This window comes from Amphiura filiformis, chromosome 1 (genome assembly GCF_039555335.1).
Source record: "Amphiura filiformis chromosome 1, Afil_fr2py, whole genome shotgun sequence".
Lineage (NCBI taxonomy): Eukaryota > Metazoa > Echinodermata > Ophiuroidea > Amphilepidida > Amphiuridae > Amphiura > Amphiura filiformis.
In genome coordinates this window covers 16,195,201-16,213,267 of record NC_092628.1, presented here as the reverse complement: position 1 = coordinate 16,213,267, position 18,067 = coordinate 16,195,201, and the positions used below count along the sequence as shown (strand labels likewise).

Genomic DNA, 18,067 nt, shown 5'->3' with positions numbered 1-18,067 from the left:
AAAGCCACTGTGCTTGCTGCAACAGCATAAGGCATGCAAAACAAGTATACTGACCGTAATAATATAACATAATTTGCAAATCAAGGAATGGCCCTTAAAAATCCCCTGGGGATTGCTAAAAGGATACTCAAGTCTTTATGTGTAGGCCTTACATACTTTAAAACATATCAGTCACATCTATGATGTGTATTGCCTCCTTCCATACCACAGAGCCTTCCTATAATCCTATTCAATCCTTTACATTTAAGAATGAGACCTGAACCTAACAACATCCCGATGAACTCTAAATGGACTAGAAGGAATAGATCATAAAATAGTCCTGGGGTTAGCCCTTGTCACACTTAAACCATGGTCTCTTACTTCCATGCTTAAACCAACATGGGTGTGTGTTGCTCACATGCATGGTTCTCTTTTCCTTCCGTATCCGAGACCCTAAATCCAGGGTGATGTCAGGATATACCGGAATCACGATGCACCTGCACAGAGTCATAGCTATTCATCTATCATCTTGCCCTAAAGCTTTTGCGTCACCTATACATGTTGCAATTTGGTGATTTGTTATTCTAATTAATGGCTAGAATAACACAGCAATGAAATGCAATATAAATTAATGTGTAGACTCAATCTCTGTATGGAATTTGAATGTGCTTGAGTCATGCAACTCAGACTCGAGTCGAGTTTCCTTGACTTGGGACTTACAGAATGACTTGTGACTTGACAAATTGAGTCAAATTTGGTATGATTTTACAAGTGAAATTTGACGTCCATACTTTGACCTATAATCAGTGCTCCCAAAGAACTTATATTTGTTTAAGCACCCCTTTTACTTTCCTTTTTGCATAAATTGAGTCAAAACTCATCATTAAATCACAGAAAAACAATCTGGGCATACAGTTTGGTTGATTGCAACATATATTCTACAGGTCCTATCCATTTATATTGAATTGCAGCACTATTTTGCTTTGAAAATGTCCAGTTTGAATTTCATAGTACCTTTATAGTAAGTGCCACTCAAAATGATTTTCCAAAGTGCCCAGGCTGCTATCAGGTCTAATATGGTATGTACTGTTTTAAAAGTACAAAATTACTCTATGATCTGCAATGATATTTTGCATTGGTTTTGAATGTCAAAATGGTCTACTTTGTGTGACTACTAAAAAGGACATTACATTTTTTTTTTGGTGCTATATGTTCAGTAAGATCTGCCATCGACTCTGTGTACACAGGCCTGTATGAAAGGGATTATTTGCAACAGTGCAGATTTTGAAAAAAGGGACTTTTTTTGGGGGAGGCAATTTTGTGAAGAAAAAAAAGCACAAAACCTGATTTTTTGCTTGCTACGGTCACATGGGATTTTTTGGGCCCCTGCAAGCGGACCTGAGCAGAGAGCAGGCCTGTACGTTAAGAAGGGCTTGAGGGTGCGTGTACCACCCCCCAAATTTGCCAAAGTGTACAAAAAGTCCCAAAATTTCAGAATTTGCGAGCATAGCGAGCCAAAAAATCTGGTTTTTTACGGGGTTTTCGTCAAAAATGTCCAAATTTTGGAAAGAAAGTCCACTTTTCACAAAATTGCCCCCCCCTTGGGAAAAAGGTCCACTTTTTCAAAATCAGCACCCCTCAAACAAAATCCTGCGTACGGGCCTGGCAGAGAGGCAGAGAGATGAGTGACACTGACAAATTGGTTTTTGGATCATTGTGTACTTCAAATTGCAAAGTCGAAATTACTGTCAACATACGGCAATATATTTTTTATTATTATCAATTACTGATGATAACAATTGTCATAAGCTTCATATACTATAAATAACTTGCACTGCACTTAACATTCATAATGAAACTGCATCCATATCAAAGATATTTTGTGTTTTCAAGGGACAAATCATTTGAGAACAATATTTATAGTGCAATTACAGGTAAGAAGTCATGTGAGTGCAGGTTTGTAGACAAGGGGGGCAGAGGAAAGCTCCCCCAGGTCTTGCCAATACTGATCAGCATTGCCATATCATAAAATTATATCATAAATTAACCTTAGTTATTTGAAATGTTTGTACGTATAGATTACACTCGTATACATGTACATGTACGAGGGGGTATCAAAAAGTTTTAGAAATCGACCAGAAGTGAAAGAGCTATATCAATGAAATTTTGTCAGTGCAATCACTGGTCCTTATGTACATTATGGTGCAAAAATGGTCTTATAGGTATGTTTACTTTTTTTAACAGGAGCTAGATGTCACTACCTGCCTATGTAACCGCATAACCAGCAAAATGGAGAAAATTGAGCCATGCAGCATGATTAAGTTCCATTTTAAGGGTTACAGTGCCCAGAAAATCTGTGATGAAATAAAAATTCCTTTTCCAAAAAGCGACAGTGACATATCACAATCACCACCGAAGATAACTTTCATTTTATCATCAATTTTCTAGGCACTGTAACCCTTCAAAAGCAGGATCTTAATAATGCTGCTTGCCTCAATTTTCTCAATCTTGCAGTTTATGCGCAGTAACTGGGGCAGCAGGTTATTGGCATCTAGTGCCACCTGTAAAAAAAGTAAACATACCTATGAGACCATTTTTGGACCATAACGTACATAAGGGCCAGTGATTGTACTGACAAAATTTCATTGATATAGCTCTCTCACTTCTGGGCGATTTCTAAAACTTTTTGATACCCCCTCGTATATCAGAAATCTACCTGAATTGAAACATTTTTTTTTTCATGTATCTAACAGAAACATGAACATGCATTATACTATGGTACGGATTGGACAGATTACTTTCTTGATTAGTTTTTAAAATACAGCACAGCATACCTAACAGTAACATGAAGCATAGATAATCATGTCCTTTAATTGTGCTAATAAGCATTAGAATTATCGGGCATGCAACCACATTAATAATCTACAGTTTATAGATACCACTACCAAGCCGGTAAAAGGGCTAAGATTTAGGCATTATTTATGTGTCTACTACTCGGAGTAAATAACCGCAAAGCTAATACAACATTAATATAGTAATCTATAAATTATATGGCAAACATTAATCATTTTTGAGTCTTGATGTTTAATCAAATAACACAGGTACAGATGGTACTGGAATCAATATATTTTGAGGACAAGGTGTTATTTGTGAACTATTTGTGGCTAGAATACTTTGATTTACACAACATACCCCTCTGTTTGAAGCACACATTGTGCAAATATTTTTTTAAATGCTTCAGGCTTCTTCTTTTTTTACTACATTTTGTACAATCCTAACTGAATGAAACACAGGGCATAGCATCCTCAATTACCACCCCCATGTAAACATCCTGTTTACGAAAATGCCCATAAATGAAAAATGTATTTTTCATAAAAATTGCACATTATGAGTTGTGTCATAGTTGTAATAGTTCACTAATAAGACCTTGTCCTTTAAATTATCAATAATTATGTGCTTTGAAATATAAAATGTCCTCTTGAAACAAAGGTGTAAGGAACAGGAAAGGATGTACATGTTAAGTATTGATCTTCTGAAGCACATTAAACAAGACGCAAATAGAGCAACCGTTTTCTCTATTGTGTACAGTTTAATTCACCTCCTGCTTATACAGTAAGATATTATTGATATTTTATTGGGTCTAGTACGCTATTGAAAAGGACATCGGGGTCGAAAAGCAATATGATGAGATCAATAATTAGGAAGAGGCCCACATCACAGTAATCATTTTTATCTATGGATTTCATTTTTCATTCTTTTAAAGGCAATCACTCAGTGACCCATCAGAAAATTTTTAATTTTTTTGGAGGGATACCGGTTGCTTAAAAGTGAGAGTTGAGTCATTGAAATCGGTAGATTAGCCAGGGCGGGGGAGAGGGGGGAAGGGTGTCCCTGACAAAAAATGAAAAAGAAAAGTGTCTGTGTTGATATTGACCATAAATTTAGCATTAATTTTGAATAATTAGTTGTTAGTTCATTAATAAGAAGCATCGAAGTATAGCATCAACAGTCAATCCAAACATCGAACAAATTTGGTTCTGGTGCCTTACAAAAATGCAAATTATTTGATTCTTTAGATTTTTTAGATTTTCTGATTTAGATAAAGACTCACTATACTGCCTTAAGGCTGCGATCACATAGAAGTATACGGTATACGGTATTCGCTATACGAAATATGCTCATTCGATCAGGCTGAGTTCACATACCGTAGAATTCTGTCTAGAAGCATATATGCCTCTAAACGAGGTTTTTTTTAACGAAAGATATGAAAGGCCAATACCCTTCTCAAAAACATTGCAATAGATTGGTCTTACAAATATACATGTTTGTACAGCCGCCTGTAATCAGTAATATTTGTTCAAACTCCAAATAACGTTTTTGTTGAGAGTGTCTGCCTCTTGTCTCTTGTGTCAAAAAAACCTCGTTTAGAGGCATATGCTTGTAGACGGAATTTTACGGTAGTATACTCCTATGTGAACTCAGCCTGATCGAATGAGCGTATATCGTATAGCGAATACTGTATACCGTATACTTCTATGTGATCGCAGCCTTAACTGCAACATCACAAACATTGCAAATAATGCATAAAGGTTACCTGTCTGTTAGTTCTTCAGTTTCAATTATATTCCTTGATCGTGATGAATTTGTTTATGATCAAAATGATATGGAGTGCGCTGAATTTATTTTCTGATCTTATATATTAATTGAAAGATCAATTTGAAGATCTACCAACATCTTGGATTACATGACATGAACAAACTGCATGGCACAATTCTTATCAGAATAATTAACTTTGTTTGCCACATACATACATACATACATACATACATACATACAAATTATTTATGACACGCTGTTTCATAGATATCACAGCGTGTGTGATGATACACTATATAATAAATAACAAAACAAAAATAAAAGCAAGCAAATAATATGGAACAAAAGAAAATCATTGTGTGAAAAGGTGTGTTTTAAGTCCTTTCTTAAACATTTGAAGTGATGGCACAGAACGCAGAAGCAGGTGGTAAAGTGTTCCACAACCGAGGAGCAACATATGCGAATGATCTGTCGGCAGCAGATTGAAGAGTGCGAGGTGTGTAAGTTTGTTCAGTGAGTCTGGTAGTGTCAGTTGAAGATCGTAAGCCAGTTCGTGCAGGTGAGTACAGAGACAAGTTGCAGGCAAGGTATGATGGAGCAAAGCCATTTAGGCACTTGAAAACAATGACAAGGATTTTGAATGTTATTCTGTTCTTGATAGTAAGCCAGTGGAGCTCTTTGATGAACAGTGTTGCATGATCACGCTTCTTTGCACAGAAAATTAGTTTTGCCGCCCAATTTTGCAGTCTCTGAAGTCTCGCGATGTCAGTTGCATTTGCTCCAAGTAGAACTGCATTTGCATAGTCGAGACGAGAAAGAATTAACAACCTTACGATGTGGTGGCATGTGTCTCTGTCTAAGAACCGGCGTATACGTGTTATGTTACGAAGATAGTAAGTGGCATTACTACACAAGCTTGTAATGTGGGTTGACATGGAAAGCTGACCATCAAAGAGGACACCCAGATTACGAACAGTGTCAGAGGGAATGATAACATTATTATCAATTTGAAGATGAATATTTAATGGTAACTTGCGCCTATTGTGTGGTGAAGCAGCGATAAAAAACTCTGTTTTGTTATCGTTCAGCATCAACATGTTGTTAGTCATCCACAGTTTTATCTCGCTAATGCAGTTTGAGAGTCTTGACAGAGCACATTGAATGGAAATCGGATCAGAAGGATTGAAATTTAAAAGAGCTGAATGTCGCCGGCATACATATGGTAATGGATTTGTGCTTCCTGATAATACTACCAACCGGGATGATGTAAATTCTGAATGATGCTGGACCAACGATTGAACCCTGTGGAAGGCCATAGTACATCTGATGAGGATCAGAAAAAGTACCATTGATACAAATTTTGGTGGTTCTGTTGGTAAAATATGACTTGTACCAGTCTAGTGCAGTTCCGCTTAGGCCGATTTCATTAGCCATACGATGAACCAAAACACTATGCTCTACCATGTCAAATGCAGCTGACAGATCTAGTAAAACCAAAAACACAGCTTGCTGGTTGTAAAGGTACTGCATGATGTTAGTCTTGATGTGGAGAAGCGCTGTCTCTGTACTATGCAGAGAGCGATAGGCCGACTGGTATTCTTCACCAAGATTGTACTTATCAATATGAGCATTGATGCATCTGAAAACATATTTCTCGATCAGTTTTGAAATGAACGGAATATTTGCGACAGGACGATAGTTTTTCATAACATTTGGATCCAGGGATTGCTTCTTTATCAATGGGTTAATAATAGCTTGCTTGAGTGCATCTGGAAATACCCCTGTGGTAAGAGAAACATTAATAATACGGTGGATTACAGGTACAAAAACAGACATATTTTGCTTGATATACCAAGTGGGTATTGGATCCAAAAGACTACTTTTGTTAGCAGACTTATTGATAAGATCAACAACATCATCTTCATTAACAGGATCATAATGTGCAAGATTGCAAGAAACAGTATTATCATATGATACATCAACAACATTCTTAATTCTACTCTGTTCAATCTTCAATTCTCTATGGATATTAGCAACTTTTTCAGAGAAAATTGGCAAACTCGTCAGAGAGCTCCTTTGCGGAGCTATGGTCAGGCAGAACCTTTTTACTGCTATTTAGGAGACCTTTTACAAGCTTAAAAACAGATTTGCTATCTGCGTTTTCAAACTTTCATATTATACCAAGAAGTGCAGCCCAAAGGTGAGGGGCGTGGCACTCAACTCTCATTTTGATTGAGGGTGTACTGTACAACACAGAGTCCGAACTTTGAACTGATTTGCCGGCAAGAATTGGGGCTTCTGAACTGAAAGTTCTACATGCTTGGGGTTAATTGCTGTTTTAAAGCTATACAAATTAATTTTTCCCATTTTTTTGACTAATGAGCAAAAAATTGTAGAAGTTTTCCTCAAAGAAGAGCTAATGAACTGGAGCCAGGTCCATAGCCAGGATTAATTTGTGAATTTTTCCTTCAAAACGGCTGATTTAAGTTTGTTACAGAACTTTATTTGGATTGCTGGGGGTGGGAGCTATGGCTTGACTATGGCTTTGACTGGAGCATGATCCCCAACTGGGGTCTTTCAAACTGCTGGAGAGCCTGAAAATGGGACCCTTGACCACCTGGAGTACACAGCCTAGTAGTATGCAAACTTTCTGATCGCATGTAACTAGGCTAAATATCAACATAAAACCTCAAGTTACTATCTTAACTTCAATATGGTCACAAATCCTTACAAATCCCAGATATCCTGAATTTCGAAGCACTCAAAACTGTAATATGCTATATTTTTGTGGCAAATTTCTTCACACACACACACACAAACTGCAGACATATGTTAAACCTGAACCAAACCTGAACATCAATTTATTAAATCAAATTAGATTTATTCAAGTGATGTTGCAAATATCGCTGCAAGATAATTTTTCACAAAAAATCTCACAAAGTTCCTTTAAAACATAACTGATGTTACAATATCTTTTGCAGTATTCCTCCTACTCAGTTATATATATTTCCATAATTAGCAGACAAAATTTGATCCACAGAATGATAACGTAAATCCTGGGCTTGTCTCAGGAAGGAAGGCACATTCTAGTAAAGGAGTAATAATATACATAATCTAAACATTGCAGGAAGAAACTCATGTTTTTCTAATGCTTCACAAGTTTAGATATCTATCTGAATTCCTTGTGACTCTAACTCATTTGCATAGCTTTTTACCATACAAATTAACCAATGTTTATTTTTTACCTGATAATATATAAGAACCAATTTATAGTCACATTCATGTTTATGTGATGAATTGCAATTGCAGTCACTCATTATAGACCTTAAAAAGAAAATTGTTTGATTGGTGTAACATAAAAAAAAATTAGGATAGGTAGGTCAGGATTTTTTTTTTTTTTTTTTAAAGCTGTAAATTGCATTTGATAGGACCTATAGGCCTTGGAACTTTTTTTCTTCCTTTTTTTAAAAATTTAATTAATTAATTAATTTTTTATTTATTTATTTATTTATTTATTTGCAAAAAAAATAAAACAAAACTATAGGGTCAGGCCTAATTTTAGGGTCGGTCGGGTTACGCCAATCAAACAATTTTTTTTGAGGCCTTAGGGAGGATCTTATTAAGGTGCATTATGGTCAGAGCCATAGCCAGGGGAAAAATTCACAAAAGGACCAATTTTTAAACTCATCTGAAATGTCATCTTTTCTAATCTGCATCAGTTTTGCTTTGTTTGTCGTTTTGAAGTGTGTTCCTTTAACATTTTAAAAACGATGGAAGTTTGGAAATTATTGAGGGCAAATTTATCATGTTTAACTTTTAAAATTGCAAATAATTTTTAATAACAGCCTGTCAACAAAGTCCACCACATGTGCCCACCGACCCATGTGCAAACTAACTTTCCACATGTTCCAGGTAGTCCACATTGCCGAAGGGTCCTCGCAAGTTTAAGCCCTAATTAACACTCATCAGAGCTTGTAATGCCCGTCCAACCTCCCAGACAGTGTGACCTTTACTCCACCTGAGATACGTTTTTCGATACTGGAGGTAACTCATTGCTGGAATACTGATGCATCCCATGGCGTATTGGTGCTAAAAATAGAGTCCCAATTAGAAATACTTGGCTGATGATTCGAGTGTTTTGTTTTGTCCCTATTGTGAGTACATCTTCAAAGACATTTGTTTGTACATCAATTATTGTCCCTATCACATTCTGTACTTGAAAGGGCATTTCGTGATCCACAGCCTCATCCCCCACTTTTCTCAAAAATGTGAGATTCTTATTCAACTGGAAACCTCCGCGTACATAATGGTTATGTAAAAAAAATTTCTTGCAGATTAAATCATTTAGCAAAAATATCGCTAAATTTGAATTACGTTCTGGTTTACCAGAACCAGAACGTCATTCAACACAGTGGCCTTATGGAGCAGTGTAATACACACAATCATGCTTAACTCCTGTTACGCAAAATCGAAATTAACTGAAATGTTGGTTATAAAGCTTTTTTCATGGATATCTATTGAAAAATGTCATAAAAAGAGGATGCTAGAATCACAAAATACTCCTTTAAAGACTCCCATGCATTACCGACTAACCCTAAATAGTTCATGAATTCTTTCTACTTGAGAAAACATCTTTTCAATTATCTTTATAATTAACTTTCGTACTAATTATTCCTGCAAATTACATGAGTGGTAAATAGTTCTATGCTCAAACTCAAAATAACATCAGAACACATTCGCTGTGCTGTTAGGGAAAGGCTTCTAGAGAATTAAATTACGGCGAATTTTTGAGCAAAATATTAGCAAAACTTACATATTCAGGAGTGTGTGGAGCCAATTAAGTTGATTATTTGCATTATCAGTTACAAAGTACAGAGAAACTGAAGAAAAGGCCAATGTCTTCTAAACAAATATCTGATTTGACTCAAACAATAGACCATCCATTAGCATGATCAGTTTCCTTTTCTCATGATACATCTTTTAAACATGCCTGGAGCATTACAGAAATTTCAAGAAATAACCATTAAAACCCTTGTGACTTGTCCCAGGTACAATAGATAGAGAAAACTGTATGAGATGTTCTGTCAAATAATGTTCACAAATTTCTTGAGCTTTATTTATTTTGTAAACTCATATATCAGACATTTTGTTCCAAGAATTTTCTCAATGCACCTATAATTTTGTCATATAGAAAAAGCAATTTAGTAACTTAAAGGAGGATTTCATGATCCTAGCATCCTCTTTTTATGACATTTTTCAGTAGATATCCATGAAAAAATTTATTCCCAAACAATTGATTCAGATTTTTAAAAAAACGGACATGGACAAACAAACAATTTTTTTTTTGGCCTAATTGTTACAACGGTCTAAACAAAATGTATCATGTGCGTTAAATTATACCGGGGAAATGAGATAAATATGCACTTTCATTTGATACAAAATCTCAGTTTAGATGAGAAAAAATTGGATGGATGAGGCCGTCAATCTAGTCACACACCTTTAACTAAATGAATAAACCCTCAAATGACATTTTTGAGAAGCAGGCTAGGTTGTTGATTTACCAGTTCAATATTATACCTAGTTTAGCCTGGATATTATACTCATCATTATGATTATAGCCATATTTTGTGAAAGCAGTACCTCGGGGCACTCACATAAATTGTCTGTACGCATGCGTGACTAAAAAAACAAGTAAAAAGGGGTGGTTTTTAGGCAAGGCAAGTTCTGTGGCGGACGCGTTTAGGGTCTAAAAACACAGATTTTCAAGAATAAGGGTAGTTTTCTGAAACTGAACAACTTGTTTAGGGTACCTTTTCAAATTTTTTGTAAATAACAAATCAAAAAAGGGTACATTTGTTGCATTTTAACTAACCAAAAACTCATTAGGGGGTAAATTCTATATTAAATTACCTTATTTAGGGGCTATTTTTGCTGGTAGGGTAAAACTCATTTAGGGGGTGTTTGAAAAAAATTTGGTCACGCATGCGTACACTGTCATATTTGAGTGATCCCCCCGGGAGCAGTACGCTTTATAATTGGTTTTCTATGATAGTCACAATAGATTTAGCCTTTAGTGCAATGTACCAGAACACTGAAGTACATTGCTTAGTATGGATTCAAATGACTCTTGAGTTTAAAAAAATTGATATCAAATTTTGGTTCTTCTTCTTGTAAATTTCTGTTCTTTCTTTATGCTTTTTTCTTTCTTTTTACATTGCTGGTTGCCGTTTTTTTTTTTAATTCTTCACAAATCCAAATATTGAAAATTTTAAGATGTTTAAATTGTCTATGAATAAATATTTTTTATTTTCAAATAGTTACAACTGCTAATCTAAAAATTGGAAATGATAAGAATAGCTAATAGTACGATGAACCAAAAGTATAATTTCTATTTTCAAATAGTTCAGAACGTTAGGACTGTAAACTCAAGGAGGCATGTTTACTACATGTAAAATATCGGATGCATGTGAGCCTATCAAAATCCACTTTGCGTTGGAAAGTTTTATAAGCACAGCCAACATTTAACTTTGATTGTTATCACATATTGGCAAACCTTGTCTTTTGAAAATTGCTGACGAGTGACAAATCACTCTCCTCAAAACTTGTCAGGTGAGCTGTAGGCGAGTGATTTTAATCACTTGTATTATTATTACACCAAATGTAGACGAGTGATAAAAAGCTCTCCTCAGCTTCATTTTAGGTGAGTGGTGGTGAGTGATCACTCTCACTCACCACAAAAGACAAGGCCTGTATTGGACTAGTTGCTTTGGTTCACAACTTGCTACTACCAAAAAGCCTAGTTTTTGTAAGCGTATGATCATTCAAGTTTGCCAGTGGGCAAGTACTGAAATATCCTGGTCATCTGCTGGTGATTATTTGGTCAAGCACACAAACATACAAGTGATTATTTGTCAAAACATATATATGTTTACTTTTATGAAAGAAATTTTTAAAATGACAATAATTTTTCACCAAGAACTTTACATTTCCATGTTATAGCAATACTTCATTTATAATACCACTACAAAATTATGAAAAAGTACTAGATACCAGTATCCAGCTACCATTTGAAGAGCTCAGATGAACAATGTGATACACACAAAAGCTGCCTTGTATATTTTTGTCAAGGCAGCTATTATATATCACATTCAGCTCCTGTATTCTCTGCATCTAAATTGGGAAAAGGAATGATCACACAACTGACTAAAATAATTGACAACAAAAATATTACCTTTGCTTGCCAGTGAATTCAATACCACTTTATATTATATATATATCTGCTTTGGCTCTCCAGAACCGATGGCAGTCATGGCAACATTACCAATTTAAAATAAAAAGATATCAACTCCGTAATTTCTATTTGATTTTCAAATACCTCAAACTGTAGTGGTTAATGTTAACACATGTCCATTATGATTTTACCTTTTTGAAATGGCACGTCATACTTCTTAATGCTCATCGGTATATTATTCATCAATATTAAATTTATATAATATTTGGAAATAAAATATCATCAACTCCTCTTCAATTTGATTTTCAAATGCCAAGACTGCAGTGGTTGAATATGCTAAAACATATATACTGCACCAAGAAAGTATCCTTACACTTTTTATCACAATTTCAAAACTAAACCATATTGGGGTAAATTTGTTTTTTTAATAGATGCACTATCTAATCCGGCACATTTTGATACCCCATTGAATCCAATGTGACTTCAAGAAGCAAAGTTACGAGCATTTGATTAGACGAAGGTCCAGTTTTAAAAGTGACACACTGGCCTATTCAAAACTCCACGGACTAGATATTTGGTTTGAGAGTGGTAAATGTCTAATTTGTGTGTGCCTATAATTTAAAACAAAAGGAACAAAAGAATACTGAAACAAAAGAGCTGACAAATAAAATGCAAGTTATGAAAAGTACAGAGAAGTAAAAACTGAAATAAATACTGCTTTAAATAAAGTTTCATTGAAGAAACTGTGTAGGCGCTTGTTGGAATCTTTTTTGCCTTGTATAGGCCAATTTGTCACTTTTAAAACTGGACCTTTGTCTATTCAATTGCTTGTAACTTTACTTTTGGATGTCACATTGGATTCAATGTGGTGTCATAATGTGCAGGATTAGATAGTGCATCTATTACAAAAACAAAGTTACCCCAATATTGTTCAGTTTTGAAATTGTGATTATTTTTCCAAGTGTAAGGATACTTTCTTGGCGCAGTATATTTATACTTTTGCCCTTTGCAATATATGAAGTTTATATAAATCCCATGTACTTCAAAATCAAAATGATCGTAACTAATTCACCAATATTGGAAATGAAAACAAAACAAAACAGCAACTCTCTTTCAAATAACACCAACTGAAGTGTTAAATGCTAAAACCATTTATATCTAAATGATTTTGCCTTTTGCAAATGGTAAGTTGCAATTCATATCGCTATATACAATGAACCAATACGAAGTTTATTTTTACTCACTATTGTTGACCATACATTTGAATGTATAACCATAATGAATTATTTTTACTAGCATTACAGCTTCATTTATAGATTGTTAGAATACACTTAAAAAACCAAAAGAAATTGACATCAGTTATCAGCAACCACTATACTTCCGCCATAACGCCTGGAGTTCAAAAGTAAATATCAGTCTTATTTTTGTAACTTCTAACAGGAAGACTAAATAGGAGTGGTGCTACAAGACAGTAAACCTAACGCTCTTTATAACGTATGCTTTTGGTCATCGGCAATTAATTTTATGTTGAACTGATGAATCTTTATCGCAAGCAATTAAGCAATGTAGCCTGGGATGGTGGGTAACCATGACCTTTTCTTTAATTTCTTTAATCAACATTTGCAAGAATTTTTCACTAATTTTACTCCCTTTTTCATGCAAAATCAATGACTAAATTTTTTTTAAATGTAGCACTTTTTTGTTTTTCAAGGACTACAATTTGTAACAGCCCTTTTCAATGAAACATCTAAGTAGTGGTTTGAAAACAAATGCGAAATGCGATTTTTTTTTTTGATTTTTATTCCCAACTTTTTCATGGTATTTTGAGAAAAAATCTGAATTTCGCCAAATTTTTCTGGAAAAACTAAAAAAAAAAATTAAAAATAAAAAAAAATTCGGCATTTCTTTTTTTCCAAATCTCATGATTTTACAAATCATTACAAATGCGCGCACGAGCTTTGAGACAAACCTTTTTTATTTTTGGCCTAATTTCCCACTATTGTTTTGAACATTAAATGTAGCAAGAGTGTAATTAGGGGATTATGGCCCGCTTGAAAAAAAAATGGGTCAAATTGAGATCATTACAAACATGTTTAAATTAGCTGCTAGATCCTGTTTCCTCCCAAATAGGGACACGGTACTCAGTGGCCAGGATTTTGCCGCTACGCAATGACCAAGTTAGTTTAATTATATATTCCTGCACTGCAAAACTATTATGCAATTTGATCAACTTGCTTTTTATGACAGAAATATTGCCACCATTAGTTTTCCTTCACAAAAAGCTGGCAAATGTACCAAACCTGACTTTTACCATTTAGATGAAATATTTAAAAAAAAGGGTTTTCTAATTTAAAACATGCATGATCAAATTGAACTTCAAAATAATATTAATGATTGATAATAGTACATATATTTACCATAAAGCTTGATGCTGTTGTTGGGCCCCTCAGCCAACAAAATCACATATCCTCCTAGGTCCACCATCGTAAATCCAAAAATGGTATATATATCCAAAAGAAAAATTTACCCCGTCAATTTGGTTCACTGCATATGGCTCGCAGTCAAATGTAACTCCATTTCATCTCCGTAATTTCAAACTCGGCAAACTTTGTCATTAGAATTCTTCAAATTCAGATCACTTCAAGCTAGCATTCAAACAAGTATGAAGTCATACTTGTTCTGACATAGACTTGTTTTTGTGCAATTTTTCCAGAAGCAAATGATATGAATTAATTTCTTCAAATACACACAAATTCTGTCAAGGTGGTTTACTTCAACATTTATCATATAATCACATTCAAATCAAGCTTGCCGTCACTGATTGTCAACTGACTTGACCATCAAGTTATAAGTGTGCACTGCATGAAGTTCTGCAATACTTCTCCAATTCATATATAAAATCAAATGTGAATCCACACTGCTGCAAGTTAAATTTCGTCAACTTCACTTCATCTCAAATTTACTCCTAAAAAGTAAAACACAAGTCACATATTATTGTACTGCTCCAAACCAGTGCTGTAACTTCAGTCCACTTTGGTTACTGGCTATCCAAACTCATTCACATTTACTTTGACAATTTGCCAAGCAAGATGATATGGGCATAGATCTTATAAATAACTCCACAAATTAGCTTGGCTAATTAAGTTGAGGCAAAGTCCGTCCGATCTTCACATATAAATCATAGTTGCAAACTACAAACACCACTGTATAGTAACAATCCTCGGTTCATACATACCATCACAGCACTAATCAAGCACTACAAGGAACTTTAATGACCACTAATTAACGATCAAGCCTTGTTAATTTGCTGACAACACAACTATGCCAAGATCCTCCTTCATATCACTTCACCTCCACATGTTTTGATGCTCACATGGTAATAAAACCTTTTAACAGTACACTCATATTTCCTTTGATTTCTTTCGGTTAAAGAACTCTTTTGTTATGTATCTGATAACATCGTATTCACGCAGGTCTTTTAATCTTCTATACTCCTTGCAGCACCACTTCATAATAAGGAAACGTGGGTGACTCTGACTTGCTCCTAGCTATAGCAGCATTGAAACAATTAAACGCATACATGTACACACTCCAGCACCAGTGCTAGCAACACGATCCAATGTGTATGAAACCCAAGCGAGTTATTGGTGTCTGTTGCCAGCCGCTCTGTTATGGGCTTCACAGGAGACGAGAATAATCAACCCTACATGATGATGTCACCTGTTTCATGGATAAGTGGCCGTTTCCCTTAAAACGATAACTGCACATTTGAGTGGTGGAAGCCGGGGATCTGTTGGCAGTATTAAGGGTAGACTTTGGTAGTTTCCTTTCTGTGGTATAGTGATAATTTTATGGTTGGTATCAGAGATTGGGGAAGCTGTGTGTTACCAGATAGATGTCAGTCAATAAGTCCGTTTGGTCAATCAATTATTCTGTTATTGTCGCAAGTAAACATTTTTTTGCATTTAGTTTATTTTTACAAACTTTCTATTGCACAAATCAAATTTATGTTGAAATATTTATCTTCCACACTGCAAAAAGTCAAGTCAAGTAAAAGATATTTTAAACTTGCCAAGTTTAAACCATGCCAAATATTTGCGCATATTTGAAAAATAAAAATATAACTGCACATAAAATAACACCACCTATTATACAGTAGCTTTGCAAAAAGGGCAATCCCAAAAATATCAATAATTTAGTTACCTACTTTATATTTTAAAATTCAAATTGGTTGAGGCAAAACAAGGAACTCTTCACTTAAAGTAACAACATTTTTCTGTGTCTTTATTTTCTCTGTTTTTATCAAGACGTAAATTGAATTATGTAATTTCATCATAAATTTGTTTGTTTTAAGTTTTTGAGTTCCTATTGATTGAATCAGCTGTGGCAATTGATTATTGAGTTAAGTGGTATATGTACAGCAGACAATTTAATACACACCCTATCATTCATTCATAATAAGTTTATAATAGAAATCAATGTGAAGTAAGGAGTTTTGAACTGTTTTCCGTTAGACACTCTTGGGTGGTAGCACTGCATAGCAGTCAGTTGAAAAATAAAAACTTGGGTGATTTTTTAATACGCCATTAGACAGAGTTACCAGTGGGCAAGTAAACCACCTAATTGGGCTCTTTTGAAGCCATAATGTTGTCTTCTACTAGCTCATATTTACACACGTGACCCCATTGAGTCTTCCATAGTTGAAGGTGGCCTATTGGCTGAGGCAAAAATTTAGATTATCTTTTATGTATTTTAGCTCTTGCCCTGTAGATTACAAAACTGAAAATTTTGATACAACTGGACATTTGGTTCTCGAGATATGACCCAGTGTGACAAAATGGTGCAAAATCAAGAAGTTTGCAAAAACTCATTCAACATATTTTTTGTCTCATCAAGTCCTTAAAATGAAAAAGTTTTGAATTTGATATATGCCACATTTTGGTTAAATGTACATGAGCAATGAAAACGCATGCCGTTAATTTCTTAATATGTTACTTATAATTACAAAATCTGGCCTTGTTACACTCAGGAAATGATTTTTGTAACTTATTAATTCATTTTTAGATGAAAAACTGAACTATAAATCACCATTTTAGTTTTTGCCATTTTTGCCGTCAAAAACTGGCAAAATTGTTTGTTTTACCACCTGCAGCAAAACCTCAGAACCCTGCTGACAAAATATTTTGCAAACATGTTTGCCAAAAAATATTTTGCAATAATGCTTTGACAACAATTTGACAACTCATATGAAATAAACACTCTTGTTTGGAAAATGTATATATTCTAAATGGAATAATTCTGCTCCAACAACCCCCCCTCCAACATGATATACTATGATTGCCTAACAATAGTAACCAAAATGGTAACCTGAGCTTTATTCCTTTTATTTGAAACCAATCCTCTTGCATCCCATATAGTACCATCTTCCACTGCAATATAATTATATGCCTTTCATTTCATAATCTTTACATTCATTCATTCATATTTATTCGGCAAAATCGACAAGAACAATAAATATAATCAATCACAAATTATCACAAATTTAGCATATATGAAATACATGGATACAAGCAAAGACAAAAAGCGAAATGCCAGACTAACCCATAAAGTCTAGCTGCAAATGTGTAAACTTATTTCCAATGGGGTCCAACATAAAGACAAGACGGTGCCTGGGACGGAGGAAAAAGGACAGAAAGGAACAGGTTACACAAATGCAGCTGACTCTTGGGTTAACGCACTTCTGGCAAGGTGTTTTTTTATGGCATATTTAAAAGTATTCTTGTCAATAATAGCTTCGATTTGGGATGGTAAATTATTCTAATCAAGAGTGGATTGATAGAAAAAAGACTTTTTGGTGTAAGATCCTACTCTCGGGACATGGAAATTTGAAGCACTAGACCTAGTGGTATAATTATGAACATGAGATATTTTGTAAAGAATTGATCAAGATAATACTGGGGCCAGTGAGTGAAAAATATTAAACATGTGATTTAGCCTTAATTGTCTAGCCCTGTTTTGGGTATCAAGCAGTTTGACAGTGTCCAAATTGATTTGACCAACATGATCTCTCGAGGATAAGTTCAAAATAAAACGAACCATTTTGTTTTGAGTGATTTGAAGCTTGCGTTGACTTTCTTTGTTTATATTCTAATATTACAATTTTTTTAAAGTAAAGGTAATCAAAACAGTAACATTTCAGCACATCACATCAAAGTTCCCATTGGCCACCACATTCCTTTTTAAAGGAATTGTTATTTAATA

At 34.6% G+C, this 18,067-nt stretch overlaps 1 protein-coding gene across 3 annotated transcripts in view; it reads right to left on the bottom strand.

Moving 5' to 3' along the window:
• The window catches only part of LOC140159516 (protein PALS1-like), a 179,119-nt gene that overhangs the window by 111,454 nt on the left and 49,598 nt on the right, over positions 1-18,067 (bottom strand). Inside the window, exon 1 of one of the 3 annotated variants that reach the window (XM_072183160.1) lies at positions 14,224-14,308. The exons of the other annotated variants lie outside the window; for them this stretch is intronic. Within the exon in view, the coding sequence (XP_072039261.1) occupies positions 14,224-14,290 (67 nt within the window). The 5' untranslated portion in view covers positions 14,291-14,308. Of the gene's footprint in view, positions 1-14,223; positions 14,309-18,067 lie in introns of those variants that run through there. 3 annotated transcript variants of the gene reach the window in all.